At 48.8% G+C, this 25,412-nt stretch overlaps 1 protein-coding gene across 1 annotated transcript; it reads left to right on the forward strand.

Annotated features, from left to right (window-relative positions):
- The first annotated feature begins 4,719 nt into the window (after window positions 1-4,719).
- LOC121533515 (transmembrane protein 59) lies at window positions 4,720-17,580 on the forward strand. Its single transcript, XM_041839528.2, has 8 exons — window positions 4,720-5,051; window positions 6,590-6,695; window positions 8,535-8,629; window positions 8,750-8,902; window positions 12,461-12,566; window positions 12,780-12,900; window positions 13,024-13,141; window positions 15,810-17,580. The coding sequence occupies exons 1-8, from the start codon at window positions 4,887-4,889 to the stop codon at window positions 15,966-15,968; spliced, it is 1,023 nt and encodes a 340-aa protein (XP_041695462.2). The 5' UTR covers window positions 4,720-4,886; the 3' UTR covers window positions 15,969-17,580.
- The last annotated feature ends 7,832 nt before the right edge of the window (window positions 17,581-25,412 follow it).

A 25,412-nucleotide genomic window follows, 5' to 3' on the forward strand; every position in this document is an offset into this window, starting at 1 on the left:
AACCGACCGGGTGGACCGTTACCGGGACCGGGCTGAGTCCGAAGGGCCGCCAGCACCTCCTCCTCAATCTTCCACATAACTGCTCCCACGACGCAGTTCCGGGGGAGGATTGTCTCGGTCTTGGACCCACTCTCCTCCGTCTTGGAGAACATCCGGGACAAGGCGTCCGCCTTGCCGTTCTTAGATCCAGGTCGGAACGTCAGGGCAAACTTGAATCGTCCGAAAAACAACGCCCACCTGGCCTGACGGGAGTTGAGACGTTTAGCCGATTGCACGTAAGCAAGATTCTTGTGGTCAGTCCAGACCATAAACGGTTGCTCCGCCCCTCCAACCAGTGGCGCCACTCCTCCAAGGCAAGTTTCACCGCGAGAAGCTCCCGGTTACCCACATCGTAATTCCTCTCCGCAGGCGAAAGGCGAGCGAGTAGTAGGCGCAGGGATGGAGTTTACTGTCCGTGGAGCATCGCTGCGACAGGATGGCGCCAACTCCCACATCAGACGCGTCCACCTCAACGACGAACTGACGGGCCGTGTCCGGTTGAGAGAGAATCGGTGCGTTGGTGAATCGCCTCTTCAAATCCAGAAACGCTCGATCCGCCTCCGGATTCCACTTGAAGGTCCTGATACTGGAAGTCAAGGCAGTTAACGGAGCGGCCACACGGCTGTAATCCCGGATGAATCTGCGGTAGAAATTCGCAAACCCCAAAAATCTCTGGAGCTGCAATCTCGTACCGGGCTGGGCCCATTCCAGAACCGCTCTAACCTTCTCCTGGTCCATCCTAATCTCTCCCCTGGAGATGATGTACCCGAGAAAGGATGTCGTGTGGGCGTGAAACTCGCACTTCTCGGCCTTCACGAACAGGCGATTCTCCAACAATCGCTGCAGAACCTGCCGGACATGCTGGACGTGGTCGGAAGGTTCCTTCGAGAAGATCAGAATGTCATCCAGGTAAACAAACACAAAGAGACCGATCATATCTCTCAGGACGTCGTTCACCATACTCTGGAATACCGCTGGAGCATTGGTCAGTCCAAACGGCATCACCTGATACTCGAAGTGACCCATCGGTGTATTGAAACCCGTCAACCACTCGTCCCCCTCTCTGATCCGGACCAGGTGATACGCATTGCGTAGGTCTAGCTTGGTGAACACCGTAGCACCCTGTAAGGAGTCGAAGGCAGAACTCATCAAGGGCAGGGGATACTTGTTCTTGACCGTGATGTCATTCAACCCCCGATAATCAATACACGGTCGAAGAGAGCCATCCTTCTTACCCACAAAGAAGAATCCTGCCCCCAGGGGTGATGACGAGGGACGAACGAGACCAGCAGCTAGGGACTCCTTGATGTAGGTCTCCAACGCCTCACGTTCAGGTCGGGAGATACTGTATAACCTTCCCTTGGGGTAGACCGCTCCAGGAACCAGGTTGATGGCACAATCATATGGTCGGTGGGGAGGGAGTGACAGAGCCTTCTGCTTACTGAAAACTTCCCCCAAATCGTGATATGTCTCGGGAACCAGGGACAAATCTGGGGGTTTAGCCTCAATCACCTGACTGGGAACCGAATGGAGGCAGGCAGTCTTGAGACAGTTAGCATGACAATCAAGGCTCCAACTCGTTACCTTGCCCGTCACCCAATCGAACGTGGGATTGTGTTCCTTCAGCCAGGGGTATCCAAGGACCAGAGGAACATGGGAAGACGGCAGAATGAAGAATGAAATCATCTCAGAATGATTCCCCGACAACCGCATCTTAACCGGTTCAGTCCTCATCGTGATACGTGCCAGACTACTGCCGTTCAGAGTGGTCGCTTCAATGGCTTCGGCAATTGCTCCTTGGAAAGCCCCAGCTGTTCCACCAACTCGGCATCAAGAAAGCTTCCATCGGCACCTGAATCGATAAAAGCGTTAAGCGCTAAGCTCTGATTCCTGTTCACAAGGGTAGCCGGAAACGGGGTCTGACAGAGGTACTGAGAGGTTGAAACTGGCTCGCTAAAAGTCCTCCCAACTTTAGCGAGCCGGGCAGTTTGACGACCGCCGGGAACAAGTGGAGATGTAATGTCCCGAGCTACCACAGTAGAGGCAGCAGTTGGTCCTACGTCTATGTTGACGCTCCTCCTTGGTTAACCCGTGCCGCCCCACTTGCATGGGTTCAGAATCGGAAGAGAGGACCTCTCCACTAATCCATTGTGGTGGAGAATGATCGACGTGTTCTGGTCCACCACCCGACCCGACTGGGAACTGAGAAGCTGATCGATTGGACGGACCCCATTGCTTCTCCCTCCTTCGCTCTCGGACTCGATTCTCCACCCGAATAGACAAAGCTACCAAGCTGTCCAGGTCACTAGGCTCCGGATAGGAGATCAACTCATCCTTGAGCTGCTCCGACAGACCCTGGTAAAAGGCCGCTTGCAGAGACTCCTCGTTCCACCCACTCTCCACAGCCAACGTCTTGAACTCGATCACGAAGTCGGCCACGCTGCGAGTTCCTTGGCGAAGCGAAAACAGGCGCCTAGCTGCGTCCCTCCCTCGGACGGAATGGTCGAAGAGCTTCCTCATCTCGGCCGTGAACCCCTGGTATGAAGCCATGCAGGGATCCTGTCGTTCCCAAACGGCTGAAGCCCACTCCAGCGCTCGACCACGCAGCAACTCAATCACAAAGGCTATCCTAGCCTTGTCTGTGGCATAAGAGTAGGGCTGTAGATCGAACACTAGTCCACACTGCATAAGGAAGGAACGGCATCTTCCCAGCTCCCCCTCATACTTATCCGGCGTCGGAACCTTGGGCTCACGGATGGACACAGCTTCAGAAGCGGCAGGCGAGATGGGTGAAACCGGTAGTGGATCCTCCACCGGACACTTGCGTTGGTTCTGGACCTCCGTCAGACCGGTAGAAAGGTTCCGAACTGACAACGCGATCTCCTGTAGTACCATGCTATGATGGCCCAACATCTTCTCCTGCTGGGTAATAGCATGGCGAACAGAGTCCAGGTCCGCTGGGTTCATTACTGGCCGGATCGTTCTGTCACGGTTAACTAAGCCCGAACCCAGAAGCAGACCAGGACAAGGTACGTGGAGACAAAGGTGAGTGTTTATAATAGATTCCGAGTGAGGCTGAATAATCCAGGGAACAGAGCGGGTAGCGTGGATGGGTTGTTGAGGGTGCAGTGGTTGGTCCGGTACTGGCTCGGCAGCCGCCGACCATCAGGCAGAGGTTGGGTGAAGGTTCCGGGTGAGAGACTGCAGACAGAACAAAACGGAGGTCAGTACACAGCAAGTCAAAAAGGTGCAAAACAACAAAACTAACACTAAGGGCTCAGAGACTGATACGCTGACAAACATACTGTTCATGGCTAACGATCCGGCAGGAACTGGATGTTGGGCCAGAGCCTAAGAAGGGTGATGATCAGGACCAGGTGTGCAGATTGCTGATGGGATGCAGGTGCGGAAAACAAGAGCGCTCCCCGGAGCGTTCCCGAACCCTCGGGAAACTGGAGATTACGAACAGGAACACTAGTCACCAGACAGGACCCGACTCAGACAGCCGGGATCGTCACATTATCTGGTCTGATGAAACCAAGATTGAACTCTTTTGCCTGAATGCCAAGCGTCACATCTGGAGGAAACCTGGCACCATCCCTATGGTGGTGGCAGCATCATGCTGTGGGGATGTTTTTCAGCGGCAGGGACTGGGAGACTAGTCAGGATCAAGGAAAGGATGAACGGAGCAAAGTACAGAGAGATCCTTGATGAAAACCTGCTCAGGACCTCAGACTGGGGAGAAGGTTTACCTTCCAACAGGACAACGACCCTAAGCACACAGCCAAGCCTACGCAGGAGTGGCTTCGGGACAAGTCTCTGAATGTTCTTGAGTGGCCCGGACTTGAACCCGATCTAACATCTCTGGAGAGACCTGAAAATAGCTGTGCAGCGACGCTCCCCATCCAACCTGACAGAGCTTGAGAGGATCTGCAGAGAAGAATGGGAGAAACTCCCCAAATACAGATGTGCCAAGCTTGTAGCGTCATACCCAAGCAGACTTGAGGCTGCAATTGCTGCCAAAGGTGCTTCAACAAAGTACAGAGTATAGGGTCTGAATACTTATGTAAATGTGACATTTCAGTTTCTTATTTGTAATACATTTGCAAACATTTCTAAAAACCTGTTTTTCCTTTGTCATTATGGGGTATTGTGGGTAGATTGATGAGGAAAAACCCAATTTAATCAATTTTAGAAGACTCTAACATAACAAAATGTGAAAAAAAGTGAATGGGTATGAATACTTTCCGAATGCACTGTATATTATAGGCCTATAATATAATAATTGTTCAGGCTATAGCATAAAAGACTGTGGGTCAATAGTTGGCATGCCTCATAAGCTGCATTGTGCCATCAGGTGTGGTCTCTGTATTAGTCTTATTTGTATACTTAATTATTTACTCTCTTGCATCTCATTAGACTCATTATTGCAATAATTCAATCTCCTCCTATTTACAGATGCCTTGTGAATAGGGGAAGGCATCTTTATGCATAAATATAGGCATTATCTTACATACTGGTTAAATAATTGATAGAATATAACTTAGTGCAAATAATGCCTCTTTTACCCCATGATATAGATATTCAATCATACATTTTATTAATGCTTAGTTTGTAGGCCTATGCACTTCAGTGAATTTGCACTGTGTGGAGTGAAGACCGCACAGAGAGGGGGCGCGCAGCAGCGTGTGCGTGATGATGTTTGGAGTGACGACACCACGAAACCATAGCACAAGATTACCGAAGCAGATAGCAATCGGGTTGAAGCAACATCCATCAGAGAAGCCCAGAGCCCACTAAAAGCCTCAGTGCTCGTCTAGACTGTGGTGATCAAATCCGGCTTTGAAATGCTTCAGTTCGGCGGCAGGGTGTGCAGTGTCTCCGCTGTCATCTGGCTGCTTCTGGCGGGGCTGGCGGCTGCGTCTTCTGATCTATTTGACAACCAACTAGGCGACATCAGTTACTGCAAAAAGCAATGCCAGATCACCATCAAAAACAAAAGCCCAGCTAAAGTAAGTGATACTTGGAAATGATATAGACCTCATTGAGGAATAGCAGAATAGCAGTATATATTCGGCTACATATCAATGTGACGAAACGTCTGTTTTCGTGCTTGAATAGCTACTATAATAAGTTCTTACATTTCGACGACTGTATCCGAAATTGAATACGGCATATCGATAACCGATAGACTTCCCTTTAATCTTTAAATGCTGGCAATCTGTGGTGTAAATGTAGCATGGCCAATGCGTAACGAAGGCCCACATTTTTACTAGATGACATGCTTATCCTAAATCGGATCATCCGTAGGCTAGGCTACGCTACCTAACTTAATTTCTGCACTAAGTGGACATTATCATGCACGATTTGGCCGAAAATATCGTTTTATGACTTATCTAATTGTTATGCTTTCCACAGCTCTGATACTCCATTATATCCATATAGCCTACTCCACCTACTTCCTCTGGATTGCTTTACACATTCATTAGAAAACGCCTGGATGTTCATAGAAAACCCAGTCGTAAAATTGTTGTGAGGGCACCAGACCAAACATGGCATTCTCCAATAGAGCCTATTGCCACTTGCAATTATTTGTCCATGAACAGCAATATGCAGGATATGTAAATAATATCTAATTGATTAGAATATCCATGTTTGAATAATCTTAAATAATGTACAATTTGAAAAATACTTATAGCCTGTAAGTAGGCTAATGGATGATTCGTGTCTATAGCCCAAAACGGTAAATCCCTCGGCCAGGCTATTATTTTCCCAACTACTCATCATCGTCACCGCTCAGCTCAGGTGTGGTTCAGACATCATGCAGGGCAGTACAGAGCAGAGCAGCAAAATGGATCACAGTGAACTATGCGGTATCACCTGTTTTCAGAACACTGCACCAGTTTATAGGCCCTAAAGTATGCCTTTGATGTGCGCGTATTATTTGAACAACACATTAGTCACAAATAGTCAGTGCTTGAACAATGTTCAGAGTTTATTTTATTCATGGGACTATAATTGCCACTGTGTAGTAAGCAAATAAATACCTATAAAAAGGAACCGTGAATCCTGGGTCAGAATAAAATCCCGCTAGACCCACAACGAACAGGGAAGAACGCAGTAAATCGAAAGAATGACACGCATGACACTGTAATACGCCTGTAAACCGTTGATGTTCGGATAGGGGGATCTCTTTGTCGCTCACGTTCCTGTGTCAGTCGCTTGGGGGCGCTGTTTTGTTATTCTGCAGTAGAACCAGGCTTGGCGAAAACTGTGACCAAGTGATTGTTATTCTTCACTCATCACAACATTCCCTGGCACCATTTGCAGTATTTTCCATGTGTGCATCTAAGACCAATAATTCCTCACCTCATTTAAAATATTTAATCTGTGCCATTATCCAAATTGAAATATCTCTGTGGTATAGGCATATCTAATTGCCTATCTAATTAATCACACACACATCCAGGACAATATCTCATTCCCTTTAAGGATATCTGCTTTGTTTGAATAGCCATAATTAGCTCCTATATTTTTCTCTCTCCTGAAGGACTCCATACTGAATGCCTGTCACCGTGGTTGCCGTCTCTACTCCATCTGTCAATTTGTGAATGGCAATGCTGGCTTCAACACCAGCAGGGAGGAGTGTCAAGGAGGTAAGGCAGCCTGACTCACTGGGTGGGGTCTCAATGAGGCCGATACTACAGGGCAGTCTATTACACTGCAGCCTATCACCAAGAGCAGGGGTGTATTCAATTCTACCTGTGATCCACTTCAAGATTTTGTCATGTACTGTTACATGATTTTGGCCCTGGCCTGGGTTTAGTCTTTGCACAGAAAAATCCAAGCTGTGCTTTAAGGCCAGAAAGCACTTGATTCGACCTCGCGGCCTATCATGTGCCTGTACCCGGGCTAACATGACATTAATGGAACCCTGTGTGTGTGTCTCAATTTAAACTGTTCACCCAGTTGGGTGGCTTGTTTATTGAAAATCAATCCTGTGATCTGCTGTCCTCCCTGGTCCCGGCAGTAGATGCTCAAATGTTCTGATATTGATGACTGTAGGGAGGGGTGAATAGGGATGCAATGACTAACAGATGCTGTGTCTTTTCTCTTTCATTTCTCTCTCTCTCTCTTTTCTCTCCCCCTCTTTCTCTCTCTCTCTCTCTTTCTCTCTTCTCTCCCCCTCTTCCTCTCTCTCTCTTCTCTCCCCCTCTCCCCCTCTCTCTCTCTCCTCTCTCTCTTCTCTCCCCCTCTCTCTCTCTTCTCTCCCCCCGCTCTCTCTTCTCTCCCCCTCTCTCTCTTCTCCCCCCCTCTCTCTCCCTCTCTTCTCTCCCCCTGTGTCTTTTCTCTTTCATCTCTCTCTCTCGCTCTCGCTCTGTCTCTCTCTCTCTCTCTTCTCTCCCCCCTCTCTCTCTCTTCTCTCCCCCCTCTCTCTCTTCTCTCCCCCTCTCCCCTTCTCTTCTCTCCCCCTCTCCCCTTCTCTCCCCTTCTCTCCCTCTCTCTCTCTCTTTTCTCTTCCCTCTCTCTCTCTTCTTTCCCCCTCTCTCTCTTCTCTCCCCCCTCTCTCTCTTCTCTCCCCCCTCTCTCTCTTCTCTCCCCCCTCTCTCTCTTCTCTCTCCCCTCTCTCTCTTCTCTCTCTCTCTTCTCTCTCTCTCTCTTCTCTCTCTCTTCTCTCCCCCCCTCTCTCTTCTCTCTCTGTTCTCTCCCCCTCTCTCTCTCTCTCTCCTCTCCCCCTCTCTCTCTCTTCTCTCCCCCCTCTCTCTCTTCTCTCCCCCTCTCACTTCTCTCGCTCTTTCTCTCGCTCTTGCTCTCTTTCTTTCTCCCCCTGTGTCTTTTCTCTTTCATCTCTTTCTCTCTCTCTCTCTCTCTCCTCCCCCTCTCTCTCCTCTCTCTCTTCTCTCTCTCTCCTCCCCCTCTCTCTCCTCTCTCTCTTCTCTCTCTCTCCTCTCCCCCTCTCTTTCTTCTCTCTCTCTCTTCTCTCCCCCTCTCTCTTCTCTCTCTCTCTTCTCTCTCTCTCTCTTCTCTCCCCTTCTCTCTCTCTCTTCTCTCCCCCCCTCTCTCTCTCTCTTCTCTCTCTCTCTCTCTTCTCTCTCTGTTCTCTCCCCCCTCTCTCTCTCTCTTCTCTCTTCTCTCCCCATCTCTCTCTTCTCTCCCCCATTTCTCTCTCTTCTCTCCCCCCTCTCCCCCTCTCTCTCTTCTCTCCCCCCTCTCTCTCTTCTCTCCCCCCTCTCCCCCTCTCTCTCTTCTCTCTTCTCTCTCCTCTCTCTCTCTCCTCTCCCCCTCTCTCTTCTCTTCCCCTCTCCCCCTCTCTCTCTTCTCTCTCCTCTCCCCCTTCTCTCTCTTCTCTCCCCCCTCTCCCCCTCTCTCTTCTCTCCCCCATCTCTCTCTCTTCTCTCCCCCCTCTTTCCCTCTCTCTCTTCTCTCTCGCTCTCCTCGCTCTCTCGCTCTTTCTCTCTCTCTCTCGCTCTCTTTCTCCCCCCTTCTCTCTGTAGCATGCCAGGAAGCATACAGCAAGCTGCTGGAGCAGGAGGCCTGCAGCACCGGCTGTGCCAGCCAGCCCTCCGAACCTGAGATCAAGAGGAGGAAGGTTAGCATGGTCATTCAGTAGGCCACACACACACACTCACACACACACACACAATTACTTTTTTGCCAGAGTAAATAATGGCACCTAGGCTCAGACAGTTCAACCTGTTGTTCCCTGCAGCTGAAGGCCATGGCCCACCGTCCCAAGCCCCCCTCTGTCATGGACACCGTGTCGAGCTGGTTTAACGACATCGTCAGCTCTGCTCAGAGCTTCATCTCCTCTACCTGGACCTTCTACCTGCAGGCCGACGACGGCAAGGTGGTTGTCTTCCAGGTGAGACACTGTCAGGACTCAAGTTACACTGTGACTATAGGGGGTACAGCTGTAATTCAAACCTTGGGGGCAACAGAGGTGAACTCAACTCAAACATCAGGATGAAAAGGGCGTGGGATCAGTACTGTACATCGTTTACTTGATCAGTGACGGCTAAGTCAAGACAGGCTGGCTGAATCTATAGAGAAGGACAACCGAGATCTGTAAATCCAGTAATAAAAAGGCAGCAATCTTCGTGCAATTTCTTTCTTTAGCCTTAGGGGTTATGGATGGATGGTTGTGTTTTATGGAAGTCACATGCTAGCAGAGGCGAAAGCAGGCTCCACAGGCTCTGAGCTGGCTAGCAGGCCTGTGTTTAGTGGGCAACTGGCTGGCTCCCACCCTCTTGACGGATTGACTGGGGGTAAAGAAACAACAGAAAAGCACTAAGGCTGAGGGACAGCTGAAAGAGAAGACAAGCCACCGCTGCAATACAAATCACTACTGCAGACGTTCAGAATGAGTGGGTTCTGCAGAGCAGATGGCTGAGTAGGATGTCAGGGTGTATGGACTCCCTAGGAGCCCGTAGTGAAAACCGTCCTAAAATGACAGGTGGCACCCCCTTGCGGACGAATCCGAGTGGGGGGGGGTGTGGCCCCCGCTGGGGGTCCCACCCAACCCAGCCATGGACCCTCAGCCCGCCCATGTGTGACTCAGGAGCCGTCCCCAGGTTCCCGTAGTGAAAACCGTCCAATCACCAGGTGCACGGCTGGGGGGTGTTTGGCACCCCCTGGGGGTCTCCCCCAACCCGGCCATGGACCCCCAGCCCGCCCAGGTGTGACTCAGGAGCCGTCCCCACCGTGCACCACTGGTAACCCATCCAATCACCAGGTGCACGGCTGGACTTAGTGCAATGAGCTATGGTGACTTGTAGCCTTAGGCGTGATACAAAACAAACAGGAAACGTTAGGAGACCCACTGTGGTAGCGGTTTGTCCACATAATGTAGCAGTTTTACTAAGTTCTCAAAAAGGGCCATTCAAAGGCAACACAGTGCACTACTGGAGTTGAAGTGAATCGGACAAAAATAAATGTATTAGCAAGTTCCTATGAGTTTTCAAGAGTTAGTGAGAGAGCCACCTTGTGGAATAAATTACACTTGGTCTTCATGCAGTGTTCAGTATAACGAGTTTATTTGGGCCAAGTGATTTCTATTTGAATCAGTTCACAGTGGAATTGCTTGTGCTCTCCTTTAGTTAATCAGTCATTTGAAGAAATAAGACTTACTTCACTTAGGAGCAAATAGATGTAGGTGTATTTTGCTATGTGATGTGCGAAGGTGATTCCCAAAACGACTTTCAAAAGAACTGAGACTCTATTTCAAAAGCTATTTAGGCTTTAGCTCACAGGGCTAATGTGGTCTTGAGTCACACAAACGTCTGAAGATTGATACCCGGTCCATTACATTTAGAAGGCTAACATAGCACACATAAACCATCTGGGTTCTATATCAATGTGGGTTACCCACTCATATTTCCAAAAGGTTGTGTGTTTGGATGCAACTGTGATCAAAGCAGCTTCTCTGATTGCTCCAGGCAAGCCACCTGTGTCTGAGGGAGGCGGTTTGAGTCCCAGTCCCACAAGTGGCAGATTCTCCCTTCCTCAGCTCCCTTTAGCTGTATCTCAGACAATGGGCTGTGCTCCAGCTCGGGGAACATCCATCCCTCTCCTGCCCACATTTGACATGGGTTAAGTGGCAGCCTCCTTCTTAATCCTGCTTTTTCATGCCATCCTAGCCTCCCAGTGTTTCAGGAGTGCTCCTCCAAGGTAATCAGGGAAAATCAAGCTGTTTCCTCTGGGCTGAGAGGGAGTAAACACAGCCGACAGGCCCCTCTCATCACTGATTGGGGTAGAGCGCTTGTTTGGAAAAGGGGTTGGAGTCTTGTTTCAATTCCATCCGCGTCCAACATTCACATGATGCAGGGTCCCCTTGAAGGAACAGGGACATACATAGATACTACCTCTATGACATCCCCCTCCCTAAGAAGAAAGTGAGCCCAAATAACCCAAAAATACCAAATAAGGGAAGGGAGATTGTTACATTGGAAAATGATCCCTCCTCCCTGTTGCTCTTTGTGCCTCTATAGCCAGAGCACCTTTGGCATTCTGTGGCATAATGCATGACAGATGTACATCAGGAGGCAGGCCTACGTTTACTGATACAGATTTCTAGTCTGTAGCCAATAACTACTAACATCCTCAGATGTTCACTCTTCTCTTCCCATTGCCTTTCCCCCCAATATTACACCTGGATCCAATGCACTCCGTAAAATCATTGGCGTCGATAAAACTGGTTGTGAAATGACTTGAATATCTATGACCTTTTGTAAGACCAAGCCTTATTCTCTACCACATAGGTCATCTCAGTTAAATAACTACATCTGACCAACTTATTTTCTGCTTTCTTCTTTTTCTCTTTGTTTGAGATGTGTTTAGACTCTTATCTCAAATTCATTGACCCGTAGACTATTCAAACGCTGATTGGTACATTTTCTTTTCAGTTTCCATAACTATGCATGGACCTGTGTGTCAAGATTTTGATTGTATGACTTAATTTACCTTTTTTTTATTTTAAAAAATGACTTCCCCTGTCTTCACATCTTGTTATTGGGAAAGGTTCAGTAGAGGGTAACCAAAATCCTATTTTAATGAGTTCTCCAGGGGGAGCCAGAAACGCAGTCTCCATATTGAAAGGCACAATCATGCCTCTGCTGACAGAGCTGGGTCAATGTGTGTGTGTGTGTGTGTGTGTGTGTGTGCGCGCCTACTTGAATGTGTGTGTGTATAGACATAGGGATTAACCCTGTCTTCACTCTAAGTTATTTACTTTCGCTCACATACTGTAGTGCACAATTGCTGTTTTTAAGGCCTCTTTTCACAGACACGTTCTCCAGTCAAGTGACCTTTTCACTCCCCTCAGAGAGAGTGAATGGGGGGGCTCTTGAGCAGCCAACCAGGACAGACTCAGCAATGGGCAACCAGGGAGTCCTTTAATGAAGTTAGAGAGAAAGAAATGCTGATTTAAAACTCCACCTGTGTGCCAAAGAACAATCTATACAATCTGCTCTATACAATCGACACCTCAGGAGGGCTCAGAGCCACCTGAACAGCCATTATAAGGTGTGATTAAGTGGTTTTATTTTTGTACTGTTTGGTAGTTTGGAAGTACTGTTTTGTAATGTTTGGTAGTTTGGAAGTCTATCTGGCTTAATTTGACAGATGGCTGAGGTACACAGTGCCTGGCTTGCAACGGCACACATTTTGTAAAAATGCAATGTTCTCCTATAATCATTGAGTCCTCTCTTTGTTTGAGTTCATGTGGCAGTATTCTCTATATCTAAGTCTGCAGTTGTGTGTATTTCTCCCTGTCGTGTTTAGCTGTTCATTGAGTATTCTTAGTCCAGACTTCATTATGGTCTAACCTCACTGTGTAAAACATACATTTTTCTGTCACTTTTTCAGTGAATTACTGTGTGTAATTACTAGTGCCTGAAATGACTTTGTTTGTTGTTCCTACCAGAGCCAACCGGAGATCGAGTACACTCTGCCGGAGCTGCAGGCTCCCCGCTCCAATGTGGCAGACAAGCCTTGGCCACAGGTCCACTCCCACACACAGAGACCCCATGGTGAGACACCAACCGCATGCAGCGTTGTGGCATGCAGCTCTGTTACACACCGAGACCCATAATGTACAAATCATAATAAGACCTGTAGGGTATATAGTATACAATGCATTAAAGGAGGATTACATTGAATTGAATATGCTTTATTGATCTCCAGAGGGGTGAAATTAGGTTACATTTGTTACACTTCCTCACAAAGTGTTCACCTATGTGCAGGTGTGAAAGGACATGGGGAGAAGGGAGCAGCCAAGGCGGGAGGCAAGGGGAAGCACCCAGCAGTCCAGCAACATACAGAGGACCCCACCATTGAGCATGACTTCCTGGGTTGCATGTCAAGGTGACAAAAAATATTGAAGAAGAACAGTCGTCTGCCCAAATCCACCCATTTGGTGCTCTCTGATTTAGAGGCCCTCTGAGTTGTAGGACCTGTATCATCACCTAACCCTCCCCTTTCTCTCAGGCGCTCTGGGCTGCCTCGTTGGATCCTGGCTGCCTGTCTCTTCCTGTCCATCATGGTGATGTTGTGGCTGAGCTGTGCCAGCCTGGTCACTGCACCAGAACAGCACATCACAACAGAGGTAAACACAGCACCAGAACAGCACATCAAAACACAGGTAAACACAGCACCAGAACAGCACATCAAAACAGAGCACCAGAACAGCACATCACAACACAGGTAAACACAGCACCAGAACAGCACATCAAAACACAGGTAAACACAGCACCAGAACAGCACATCAAAACACAGCACCAGAACAGCACATCACAACATTTACATTTTTACATTTTAGTCATTTAGCAGACGCTCTTATCCAGAGCGACTTACAGGAGCAATTAGGGTTAAGTGCCTTGCTCAAGGGCACATTTACGTCATTTAGCAGACGCTCTTATCCAGAGCGACTACAAATAGGTGCATTCACCCTATAGCCAGTGGGATAACCACTTTACAATTATACTTTTTTTTTAATTTTTAAATTTTTTTTTTGGGGGTAGAAGGATTACTTTATCCTATCCCAGGTGTTCCTTAAAGAGGTGGGGTTTCAAATGTCTCCGGAAGGTGGTGAGTGACTCCGCTGTCCTGGCGTCGTGAGGGAGCTTGTTCCACCATTGGGGTGCCAGAGCAGCGAACAGTTTTGACTGGGCTGAGCGGGAACTATGCTTCCGCAGAGGAAGGGGAGCCAGCAGGCCAGAGGTGGATGAACGCAATGCCCTCGTTTGGGTGTAGGGACTGATCAGAGCCTGAAGGTACGGAGGTGCCGTTCCCCTCACTGCTCCATAGGCAAGCACCATGGTCTTGTAACGGATGCGAGCTTCAACTGGAAGCCAGTGGAGTGTGCGGAGGAGGGGGGTGACGTGAGAGAACTTGGGAAGGTTGAACACCAGACGGGCTGCGGCATTCTGGATGAGTTGTAGGGGTTTAATGGCACAGGCAGGGAGCCCAGCCAACAGCGAGTTGCAGTAATCCAGACGGGAGATGACAAGTGCCTGGATTAGGACCTGTGCCCCTTCCTGTGTAAGGCAGGGTCGTACTCTCCGAATGTTGTAGAGCATGAACCTGCAGGATCGGGTCACCGCCTTGATGTTAGCGGAGAACGACAGGGTGTTGTCCAGGGTCACGCCAAGGCTCTTCGCACTCTGGGAGGAGGACACAACGGAGTTGTCAACCGTGATGGCGAGATCATGGAACGGGCAGTCCTTCCCCGGGAGGAAGAGCAGCTCCGTCTTGCCAGGGTTCAGCTTGAGGTGGTGATCCGTCATCCATACTGATATGTCGGCCAGACATGCAGAGATGCGATTCGCCACCTGGTTATCAGAAGGGGGAAAGGAGAAGATTAGTTGTGTATCGTCAGCGTAGCAATGATAGGAGAGGCCATGTGAGGATATGACAGAGCCAAGTGACTTGGTGTATAGGGGAGAAAAGGAGAGGGCCTAGAACTGAGCCCTGGGGGACACCAGTGGTGAGAGCACGTGGTGCGGAGACAGCTTCTCGCCACGCCACTTGGTAGGAGCGACCGGTCAGGTAGGACGCAATCCAGGAGTGAGCCGCGCCGGAGATGCCCAGCTCGGAGAGGGTGGAGAGGAGGATCTGATGGTTCACTGTATCAAAGGCAGCAGACAGGTCTAGAAGGACAAGAGCAGAGGAGAGAGAGTTAGCTTTAGCAGTGCGGAGAGCCTCCGTGACACAGAGAAGAGCAGTCTCAGTTGAATGACCAGTCCTGAAACCTGACTGGTTTGGATCAAGAAGGTCATTCTGAGAGAGATAGCAAGAGAGTTGGCTAAAGACGGCACGCTCAATAGTTTTGGAAAGAAAAGAAAGAAGGGATACTGGTCTGTAGTTGTTGACATCAGTGGGATCGAGTGTTGGTTTTTTGAGAAGGGGTGCAACTCTCGCTCTCTTGAAGACGGAAGGGACATGGCCAGCGGTCAAGGATGAGTTGATCAGCGAGGTGAGGTAGGGGAGAAGGTCACCGGAGATGGTCTGGAGAAGAGAGGAGGGGATGGGGTCAAGCGGGCAGGTTGTTGGGCGGCCTGCAGTCACTAGTCGCAAGATTTTATCTGGAGAGAGAGGGGAGAAAGAAGTCAAAGCATAGGGTAGGGCAGTGTGAGCAGGACCAGCAGTGTCATTAGACTTAACAAACGAGGATCGGATGTCGTCAACCTTCTTTTCAAAGTGGTTGACAAAGTCATCCACAGAGAGGGAGGAGGGGGGGGACAACACAGGTAAACACAGCACCAGAACAGCACATCACAACACAGGTAAACACAGCACCAGAACAGCATCACGAAAAACCTGTGTCATATTGGCAAACTCTGTCTTTTAGATGAAAAATAGCTAACCGTCTATGTAACTTAATTTCCCATTTGTTAGATTAATTGTTAACTCACTGAAGTGTTACTTTAAAGCTGGAATCTGCATTAGGGGAAACAGAGCCACCAAACATTTGTTATTGTTTTTGTTTTGTTAATGAAATGGAGGAGAGTAGCATCCAGCATCCTGATAGAAAAATTGCAATTCATACTCTGCTGTTCTATCGCGCATCCAATGGTGTGCATGATGTCCTAGGGAAACAAACATTTTTTATTGTTTGAAGTAATTTCTTTGTTGTTGTAAGATCGCAAATGGATGTGGCAGTTTCACCATTACTGATTCCAGCTTTAACATGTGTTTGCCTGAGAGGGAATTAGGCCTAGAGACAATGGGAACATTTCTATCAATTTGAATGAATAACTGATTCCTTTTTCCAGCTGAGCATCAACGGAGACAAGGAGTTTCTGGATGACGTCCAGAAGGTCAACCCCTACCTTCTGACCCCTGTGATTGCTGTAGCCATCGACCAACCAGAGGAGAGCGAGGAAGCGGGACCACTGCCAGTCAAGGTTGACCTCAACAAGACATCACTTTAGGGGACCAATGGGATCGGCTCTCTGGTTTCTAGGGTAACCATTTCGTAAAAATCTCCCTCAGTAAAAGAGGGGAACAGAAACACACCAACACACACACCAGATTTTTTATACACACATGGCACCATCCCTTCACAACATATTTGTCCCGTCAGAATTTCTAGTTTCAATAACAAGTCCGACCATCAGATCTTAGCCTGTTGTGCTTGTCTCTGCATAGAATACAGATTTTCTAGATCCCTAGTGACCATTGTTAAATCTCACTAAGAATGTGGAGATCAAGTTGTCACCACCTTCTTGTATCTATCATTTTGTATTTGACAATGCAATTGCTTAAGGCTTATTTAATGGACAGTGTAACTATTAAATGTTGTTACTTAGATCTGCCTGTGAGGGAGTCAAGGAGAACAGGTGAATGTGTGAAGAAAGCCTTTCAGGCTTTTGATGTCAAGGGATAAAAAATAAAGGACACACAGGGATTCAAATTCAAGGTGAATAAAACATTTCCTCATTCTCTTACCTACTCTTGGAATTAATTTGTGACTTACAGAGAGAGAAAAGGTATGGAGATGTTCAAAATGCTTTGAAAGCTATCTTGTGAACGCTGCAGGAGACAATGGCTACCAGTGTTCACCTTTGATGATAATCACTGATATCAACTTTGTAAAGCAACTATCACCTAAGAGAAGCAAATACACTCTAGAAATTATAGATCTCAAAGAGAATTCTCAGATCAGATGAAACACCCCATTTAATTGAATTCTGACATTTGGCAAATAAAGGAATTGTGCTCAAATTATGTTGGCTGGCACACCCTCAGCTAACTGTGTGTGTGTTTGTGTGAGTGAATGTGCACACGGCATATGCATGTGTGTGTGAGCAAAATAAAAACAGCACTTGGTGCTGAATTAAACTGGAATTGAACCGCCCACTCAGAATGAGAATTATTGTATGTATTTATTCATGCCTTTGTGTATTTATTCAGAACCAATAACATAAGGTACCTGTTTAATAGTGTCATCAAAGTGCCATGTAAATGCTAATGTATCCAAATCTATCCTATTGCTACAACTGTAATACAACAATGTACCCCCTTTTCCACATATGAAAAGAGACATGCAGGAAGACTAATATTACTATATCTCCTTAAGGGTTAGGCCTATTAGCTCTTAAATGTACCATGTGCTTTCTAATAGTAGACTGTTTTGTATGCTATAGGAGCACATAATGACAGGGATGACCAATGGGATGCTCAATGCAAGGCTTTTAAAATAGACCTTTGTTATCGAGTAACACAGTCAATGAGATTTCAGTTCTCTCCTCAGTGATTTTGATGTCCAGTAAAGCTATATTTTCCTTTTGCCTACTCACAGTGCATGCTAGTATGCTACACCACTTTAAATAACCATCTCAGAATGGCAGGAAACTAATGTAGACGTGTGATTTTTGTGTTTCTATTTAAATGTTGAATAGAATGTTATGATATTAGGTTACAGCTTAATGTAGAATGTGATAGGAGTTTCAAACTGTAACATTTCCTTTTTATCTGTTTGTTTTCAATGAAATAATGCATCGCTATGACATGATGAATAAAGTGTGTTCATGGTAAACATAATGGAGATTACTTTGTGGGTTTTATGTCAGTACACATACACGTATCTCATCTACAGTATGCATTATCAATTATGGAAGGACTTGTAGTCCCATTAAAAATGTAAGATGTTCTTTAAGACATTCTTATACCGTATTCATTTAAGACATATTTCCACTTTCTTCCATACATTCAAATTGTTAATGGAGGATATGAAATATCAACAACATAATCACATAGCACTACGTCATACTAGCTAGTACAGTATCTTCCATTTGTCAATTCACTAATGTTCTATTTTGGTTGTAAAAACTTCCAACATTTTTCGTGTACATGATCTCCCCAGAATCTCATTGTTTCTGTGTGCTATTTCAGAGTCTCTGTGCTCCCAAGTGAGGGAACCCCACCAAATGCATCTGGAACTCATTAGAAACCCTTCTGTCCAGACAAAAGACAAACGCACAGCCCTGGGTGGCTGAAATGTTTTATTTCCCTCTCACTCTGCTGTAGGGCAACTTATTTTGTTTTCTGTAGCTTGTACACAGGGCTACTAATTCAGAATGAACTCCTAATGATGGAGATGGATCATTATACACTTATGAATGAATGGAAAATCTCAAGGCGATTGTCATATTTATCCACATGGTGGCGCCTAAAGCTCCTCATTGGTTTCATTGTGTCTGTTTTTAGCTGTTCGTTTTGCCTTGTGACTCTCCTGATTCAGAATATACTGTCTGTACACTGTCTGCAAGTAATTCAATCTTCCACCGGGTTACATTATACAAGGGCAACAGGTAGCCTAGCGGTTAGAGCGTTGGGGCAGTAACCGAAAGGTCGCTGGTTTGAACACCCAAGCCAACAAGGGGAAAAATCTGTCTATTTGCCATTAAACAAGGCACTTAGCCCTAATTTGCTCCAGGGGCGTCATACTACTCTGGCTGACCCTGTAAAATCAACACATTTCACTGCACCTATCTGGTGTATGTGACAATACAATTTATTAATATATAATGTATTCTTGTTTGACTTGTGATATCTGAGAGGCTATGATTCTCCGGTGAGAATTTCAAACCTGTCTTTTACTGTGTGCTGAATGCTGATGTTGTGCACATTTTCACATTAGAAATGCACTCAATCTCATCTTCTACTGTGAGTATTTTACTCTTCCACAAATCTTTAAACTAATTTGGTGTAGAATGCAAGCAACACCTAAACTACAGTACCCTATCTGTACTCCTGGCCACTGGGCACGTTTGGATGACCTTTTATCTTTGCTGTGACAGCATCATATCTTTCAATTATGGTGTGAATTTGGCCCTCCTCTGTTCTGTCTCCACAAGATGGTGTAAGTTGGCTTAGAAACGGCGACAAATAGAGAAATATGTCAAAATTATCATGTTGCTGTGTCCATCTCAGTGTGTCCATGTGTCAATAATTTGATAAACCTTTTTTTTTTTTTACTAACAAGATACCATAGTTAATTGTGCATATAGGAAATGCACTGGAGGAAACATTAACAGATCCTTTAAGGTTTTTATACCACTTAAACCAGGAGTAGGATTTTATCATCTTCTATGGCAGTAAAACGTTACAAATAAATGTATTTGAATTGAACTCAATTTTAATCTTACACTTATGGCTCTGAGTAAAGATTTCATATCAATCATAATGATCCTCAAAAAGAGCCATGGTTGATTAATCTCTACAGCTATTCCAATATTGTCTTTGTGTGTTTCTCCTCTGGCTTCCTCCACTTCATAGATATTAATGTCCTCCTATTTGCAAGATGTCCATTTGCTCACACTTATTCCATCTGCATAATCGGCAGCCAGGCTGTGTGAATATTAGACATTGAGAAAGCAATGTGTCGTGGTGCATATTTAAACATGTCCCCCAGCCTCGTCATGGCCCATAATGAGGAGAAGACATTCTCCCTCATAACTTGAGAAGAAGCCTATTTGCAGTGGAGGGATGAGTCACTCTGGAGGCTGTCTTGGCTCTTGATGCAGCCAGTGCGGTGTGCAAACAATGCCACCCGACTCCCATTCAGCGGCACACAGGGGCTGAGAGCCGCCTCAATGTGCTGATTGTCTCCCATATGTTCAGGGACTCTATAGACTAAACCCTGCATCCCATTGTAGCGCCACTCCAATAACGTGACCCATCCGCGCTCTATCTGGAATGAATGAGGCGGACTGCAGCTGGGCTCCCATTGATAACAATGTCAGATGACTAGGCCTGGTGAAGAGGAGGACACAGAGATCACAGGCGCTGATGCCTCACGCCAGAAAATGCTCCTTGGTGGGCGTCAAACCGCACAGGGTATCTGATCTGGCTAAAAATATCCAGGTTTCTGCGTAGGCATTGAGGAAGAGAAACAACACAAGAAAGGAGTTGGGTGCTCTTTTCATTTGTGAAATAGGCTCTTTAATGCAAATACATTCTGCTGACTTCCCTGGGTCTGTTGACATAGAAAGATAATGTAACGATCCCGGCTGTCTGAGTCGGGTCCTGTCTGGTGACGAGTGTTCCTGTTCGTAATCTCCAGTTTCCCGAGGGTTCGGGAACGCTCCGGGGAGCGCTCTTGTTTTCCGCACCTGCATCCCATCAGCAATCTGCACACCTGGTCCTAATCATCACCCTTCTTAGGCTCTGGCCGAACATCCAGTTCCTGCCGGATCGTTAGCCATGAACAGTATGTTTGTCAGCGTATCAGCCTTGAGTTCTAGCGTTAGTTTTTGTTGTTTTGCACCTTGTTGATCTGCTGTGTACTCACCTCCGTTTTGTTCTGTCTGCAGTCTCTCACCCGGAACCTTCACCCAACCCCTGCCTGATGGTCGGCGGCTGCCGAGCCATGTCTGGACCTACCACTGCACCCTCAACAACCCATCCACGCCACCCGCTCTGTCCCTGGATTATTCAGCCTCACTCGGGAGTCAATTAATAAACACTCACCTTTTTCTCTAAGTACCTTGTCCTGGTCTGCTTCTGGGTTCTGGCGTAGTAAACCGTGACAGAACGATCCGGCCCGTAATGAACCCAGCGGACCTGGACTCTGTTCGCCATGCCATTACCCATCAGGAGAAGATGTTGGGCCATCATAGCACGGTACTACAGGAGATCGCGTTGTCAGTTCGGAACCTTTCTACCGGTCTGACGGAGGTCCAGAACCAACGCAAGTTTCCGGTGGAGGATCCACTACCGGTTTCACCCATCTCGCCTGCCGCTTCGGGAGCTGTGTCCTTCCGTGAGCCCGAGGTTCCGACGCCGGATAGATATGAGGGGAGCTGGGAAGATGCCGTTCCTTCCTTATGCAGTGTGGATTAGTGTTCGATCTACAGCCCTACTCTTATGCCACAGACAAGGCTAGGATAGCCTTTGTGATTGCGTTGCTGCGTGGTCGAGCGCTGGAGTGGGCTTCAGCCGTTTGGGAACGACAAGACCCCTGCATGGCTTCATACCAGGGGTTCACGGCCGAGATGAGGAAGCTCTTCGACCATTCCGTCCGAGGGAGGGACGCAGCTAGGCGCCTGTTTTCGCTTCACCAAGGAACTCGCAGCGTGGCCGACTTCGTGATCGAGTTCAAGACGTTGGCTGTGGAGAGTGGGTGGAACGAGGAGTCTCTGCAAGCGGCCTTTACCAGGGTCTGTCGGAGCAGCTCAAGGATGAGTTGATCTCCTATCCGGAGCCTAGTGACCTGGACAGCTTGGTAGCCTTGTCTATTCGGGTGGATAATCGAGTCCGAGAGCGAAGGAGGGAGAAGCAATGGGGTCCGTCCAATCGATCAGCTTCTCAGTTCCCAGTCGGGTCGGGTGGTGGACCAGAACACGTCGATCATTCTCCACCACAATGGATTAGTGGAGAGGTCCTCTCTCCCGATTCTGAACCCATGCAAGTGGGGCGGCACGGGTTAACCAAGGAGGAGCGTCAACATAGACGTCAGACCAACTGCTGCCTCTACTGTGGTAGCTCGGGACATTACATCTCCACCTGTTCCCGGCGGTCGTCAAACTGCCCGGCTCGCTAAAGTTGGGAGGACTTTTAGCGAGCCAGTTTCAACCTCTCAGTACCTCTGTCAGACCCCGTTTCCCGGCTACCCTTGTGAACAGGAATCAGAGCTTAGCGCTTAACGCTTTTATCGATTCAGGTGCCGATGGAAGCTTTCTTGATGCCGAGTTGGTGGAACAGCTGGGGCTTTCCAAGGAGCAATTGCCGGAAGCCATTGAAGCGACCACTCTGAACGGCAGTAGTCTGGCACGTATCACGATGAGGACTGAACCGGTTAAGATGCGGTTGTCGGGGAATCATTCTGAGATGATTTCATTCTTCATTCTGCCGTCTTCCCATGTTCCTCTGGTCCTTGGATACCCCTGGCTGAAGGAACACAATCCCACGTTCGATTGGGTGACGGGCAAGGTAACGAGTTGGAGCCTTGATTGTCATGCTAACTGTCTCAAGACTGCCTGCCCCCATTCGGTTCCCAGTCAGGTGATTGAGGCTAAACCCCCAGATTTGTCCCTGGTTCCCGAGACATATCACGATTTGGGGGAAGTTTTCAGTAAGCAGAAGGCTCTGTCACTCCCTCCCCACCGACCATATGATTGTGCCATCAACCTGGTCCCTGGAGCTGTCTACCCCAAGGGAAGGTTATACAGTATCTCCCGACCTGAACGTGAGGCGTTGGAGACCTACATCAAGGAGTCCCTAGCTGCTGGTCTCGTTCGTCCTCGTCATCACCCCTGGGGGCAGGATTCTTCTTTGTGGGTAAGAAGGATGGCTCTCTTCGACCGTGTATTGATTATCGGGGGTTGAATGACATCACGGTCAAGAACAAGTATCCCCTGCCCTTGATGAGTTCTGCCTTCGACTCCTTACAGGGTGCTACGGTGTTCACCAAGCTAGACCTACGCAATGCGTATCACCTGGTCCGGATCAGAGAGGGGGACGAGTGGTTGACGGGTTTCAATACACCGATGGGTCACTTCGAGTATCAGGTGATGCCGTTTTGACTGACCAATGCTCCAGCGGTATTCCAGAGTATGGTGAACGACGTCCTGAGAGATATGATCGGTCTCTTTGTGTTTGTTTACCTGGATGACATTCTGATCTTCTCGAAGGAACCTTCCGACCACGTCCAGCATGTCCGGCAGGTTCTGCAGCGATTGTTGGAGAATCGCCTGTTCGTGAAGGCCGAGAAGTGCGAGTTTCACGCCCACACGACATCCTTTCTCGGGTACATCATCTCCAGGGGAGAGATTAGGATGGACCAGGAGAAGGTTAGAGCGGTTCTGGAATGGGCCCAGCCCGGTACGAGATTGCAGCTCCAGAGATTTTTGGGGTTTGCGAATTTCTACCGCAGATTCATCCGGGATTACAGCCGTGTGGCCGCTCCGTTAACTGCCTTGACTTCCAGTATCAGGACCTTCAAGTGGAATCCGGAGGCGGATCGAGCGTTTCTGGATTTGAAGAGGCGATTCACCAACGCACCGATTCTCTCTCAACCGGACACGGGCCGTCAGTTCGTCGTTGAAGTGGACGCGTCTGATGTGGGAGTTGGCGCCATCCTGTCGCAGCGATGCTCCACGGACAGTAAACTCCATCCCTGCGCCTACTACTCTCGCCCTTTCGCCTGCGGAGAGGAATTACGATGTGGGTAACCGGGAGCTTCTCGCGGTGAAACTTGCCTTGGAGGAGTGGCGCCACTGGTTGGAGGGGGCGGAGCAACCGTTTATTGTCTGGACTGACCACAAGAATCTTGCTTACGTGCAATCGCTAAACGTCTCAACTCCCGTCAGGCCAGGTGGGCGTTGTTTTTCGGACGATTCAAGTTTGCCCTGACGTTCCGACCTGGATCTAAGAACGGCAAGGCGGACGCCTTGTCCCGGATGTTCTCCAAGACGGAGGAGAGTGGGCCCAAGACCGAGACAATTCTCCCCCGGAACTGCGTCGTGGGAGCAGTTATGTGGAAGATTGAGGAGGAGGTGCTGGCGGCCCTTCGGACTCAGCCCGGTCCCGTAACGGTCCACCCGGGTCGGTTGTTTGTGCCTGAGTCGGTTCGTCCCTGCTGTCCTCAAATGGTCCCACGCCAGCAAGATGGCTTGTCACCCTGGCGTGGCTCGGACAATGGCGTTTCTTCGCAGACGTTTTTGGTGGCTCGCCATGGCCGAGGATACTCGGGGGTTTGTTGCTGCCTGTCCAGTGTGTGCGCAGAATAAGAGTACCAATCGGCCCAGCTCTGGACTACTTCACCCCCTTCCTATTCCCCGGCGACCATGGTCGCATCTGGCCCTGGACTTCGTCACTGGGTTGCCCGCTTCTGAGGGGAACACGGTCGTTCTGACGATCGTGGACAGATTCAGCAAGTTCGCCCACTTTGTGCCTATTGCCAAGCTTCCCTCTGCCTCGGAGACGTCCGAGATCCTGGTTAGGGAGGTTTTCAGGGTCCACGGTTTGCCCAGTGATATCGTTTCTGACCGTGGTCCTCAGTTTACCTCTGCTGTCTGGAAGTCCTTCTGTTTGGCCATTGGAGCTACAGTCAGTCTCACATCTGGTTTTCACCCCCAATCCAATGGTCAGGCGGAGAGAGCCAACCAGAAGATGGAATCCACGCCACGCTGTCTGGTCTCTTCCAACCCCACCTCCTGGGTCTCTCAGTTGCCTTGGGTTGAGTATGCCCACAATACTCTTCCTACATCTGCCACTGGGATGTCTCCCTTCCAGTGCCTGTATGGCTACCAACCTCCCCTGTTTCCTTCTCAGGAGAAGGAGCTCTCAGTGCCTTCTGTTCAGGCCCATATTCGTCGTTGCCACCGGACCTGGCATCGGGCCAGAAAGGCACTCCTTAGAGTTTCGGACCGGTATCAGCTCCAGGCGATCGTCGCCGGATCCCCGCTCCCACCTATACCATCGGAGATAGGGTTTGGTTGGCCACACGGGATCTTCCGTTACGGACTGAGTCTAGGAAGTTGTTACCGAAGTTCATTGGTCCGTTTGTGGTGGAGAAGGTGATCAATCCAGTGGCAGTTCGACTCAAACTACCGAGGACGCTCAGAGTCCATCCCACCTTTCATGTCTCCTGCCTCAAGCCTGTCCTCCTCAGTCCTCTGTTGCCTCCTCCGCCTCCTCCTCCTCCTCCTCGGATGATCGGAGGTGGTCCTGCCTACACGGTGCGGCGCATCATGGATTCCAGACGGCGGGGCCGGGGTTTCCAGTATCTCGTGGACTGGGAGGGGTATGGTCCTGAGGAGAGGAGTTGGATTCCGCGGCGACAGGTCCTAGACGCGGACCTCATCAGTGACTTCTACCGCCTCCATCCTGGCGCTCCGGGAGTCCGCCCGGTGGCGTTCGGTCGGAGGGGGGGTACTGTAACGATCCCGGCTGTCTGAGTCGGGTCCTGTCTGGTGACGAGTGTTCCTGTTCGTAATCTCCAGTTTCCCGAGGGTTCGGGAACGCTCCGGGAGCGCTCTTGTTTTCCGCACCTGCATCCCATCAGCAATCTGCACACCTGGTCCTAATCATCACCCTTCTTAGGCTCTGGCCGAACATCCAGTTCCTGCCGGATCGTTAGCCATGAACAGTATGTTTGTCAGCGTATCAGCCTTGAGTTCTAGCGTTAGTTTTTGTTGTTTTGCACCTTGTTGATCTGCTGTGTACTCACCTCCGTTTTGTTCTGTCTGCAGTCTCTCACCCGGAACCTTCACCCAACCCCTGCCTGATGGTCGGCGGCTGCCGAGCCATGTCTGGACCTACCACTGCACCCTCAACAACCCATCCACGCCACCCGCTCTGTCCCTGGATTATTCAGCCTCACTCGGGAGTCAATTAATAAACACTCACCTTTTTCTCTAAGTACCTTG

Source organism: Coregonus clupeaformis, chromosome 20 (genome assembly GCF_020615455.1).
Source record: "Coregonus clupeaformis isolate EN_2021a chromosome 20, ASM2061545v1, whole genome shotgun sequence".
NCBI classification, from domain to species: Eukaryota; Metazoa; Chordata; class Actinopteri; order Salmoniformes; family Salmonidae; genus Coregonus; species Coregonus clupeaformis.

Excerpts from the sequence above, each read along its gene's own strand:
- LOC121533515 (XM_041839528.2), top strand. The coding sequence starts at position 4,887 with ATGCTTCAGTTCGGCGGCAGGGTGTGCAGTGTCTCCGCTGTCATCTGG. Across the intron at positions 12,567-12,779 it reads CCACACACAGAGACCCCATG|GTGTGAAAGGACATGGGGAG; the intron begins GTGAGACACCAA and ends ACCTATGTGCAG. Across the intron at positions 13,142-15,809 it reads AACAGCACATCACAACAGAG|CTGAGCATCAACGGAGACAA; the intron begins GTAAACACAGCA and ends TCCTTTTTCCAG.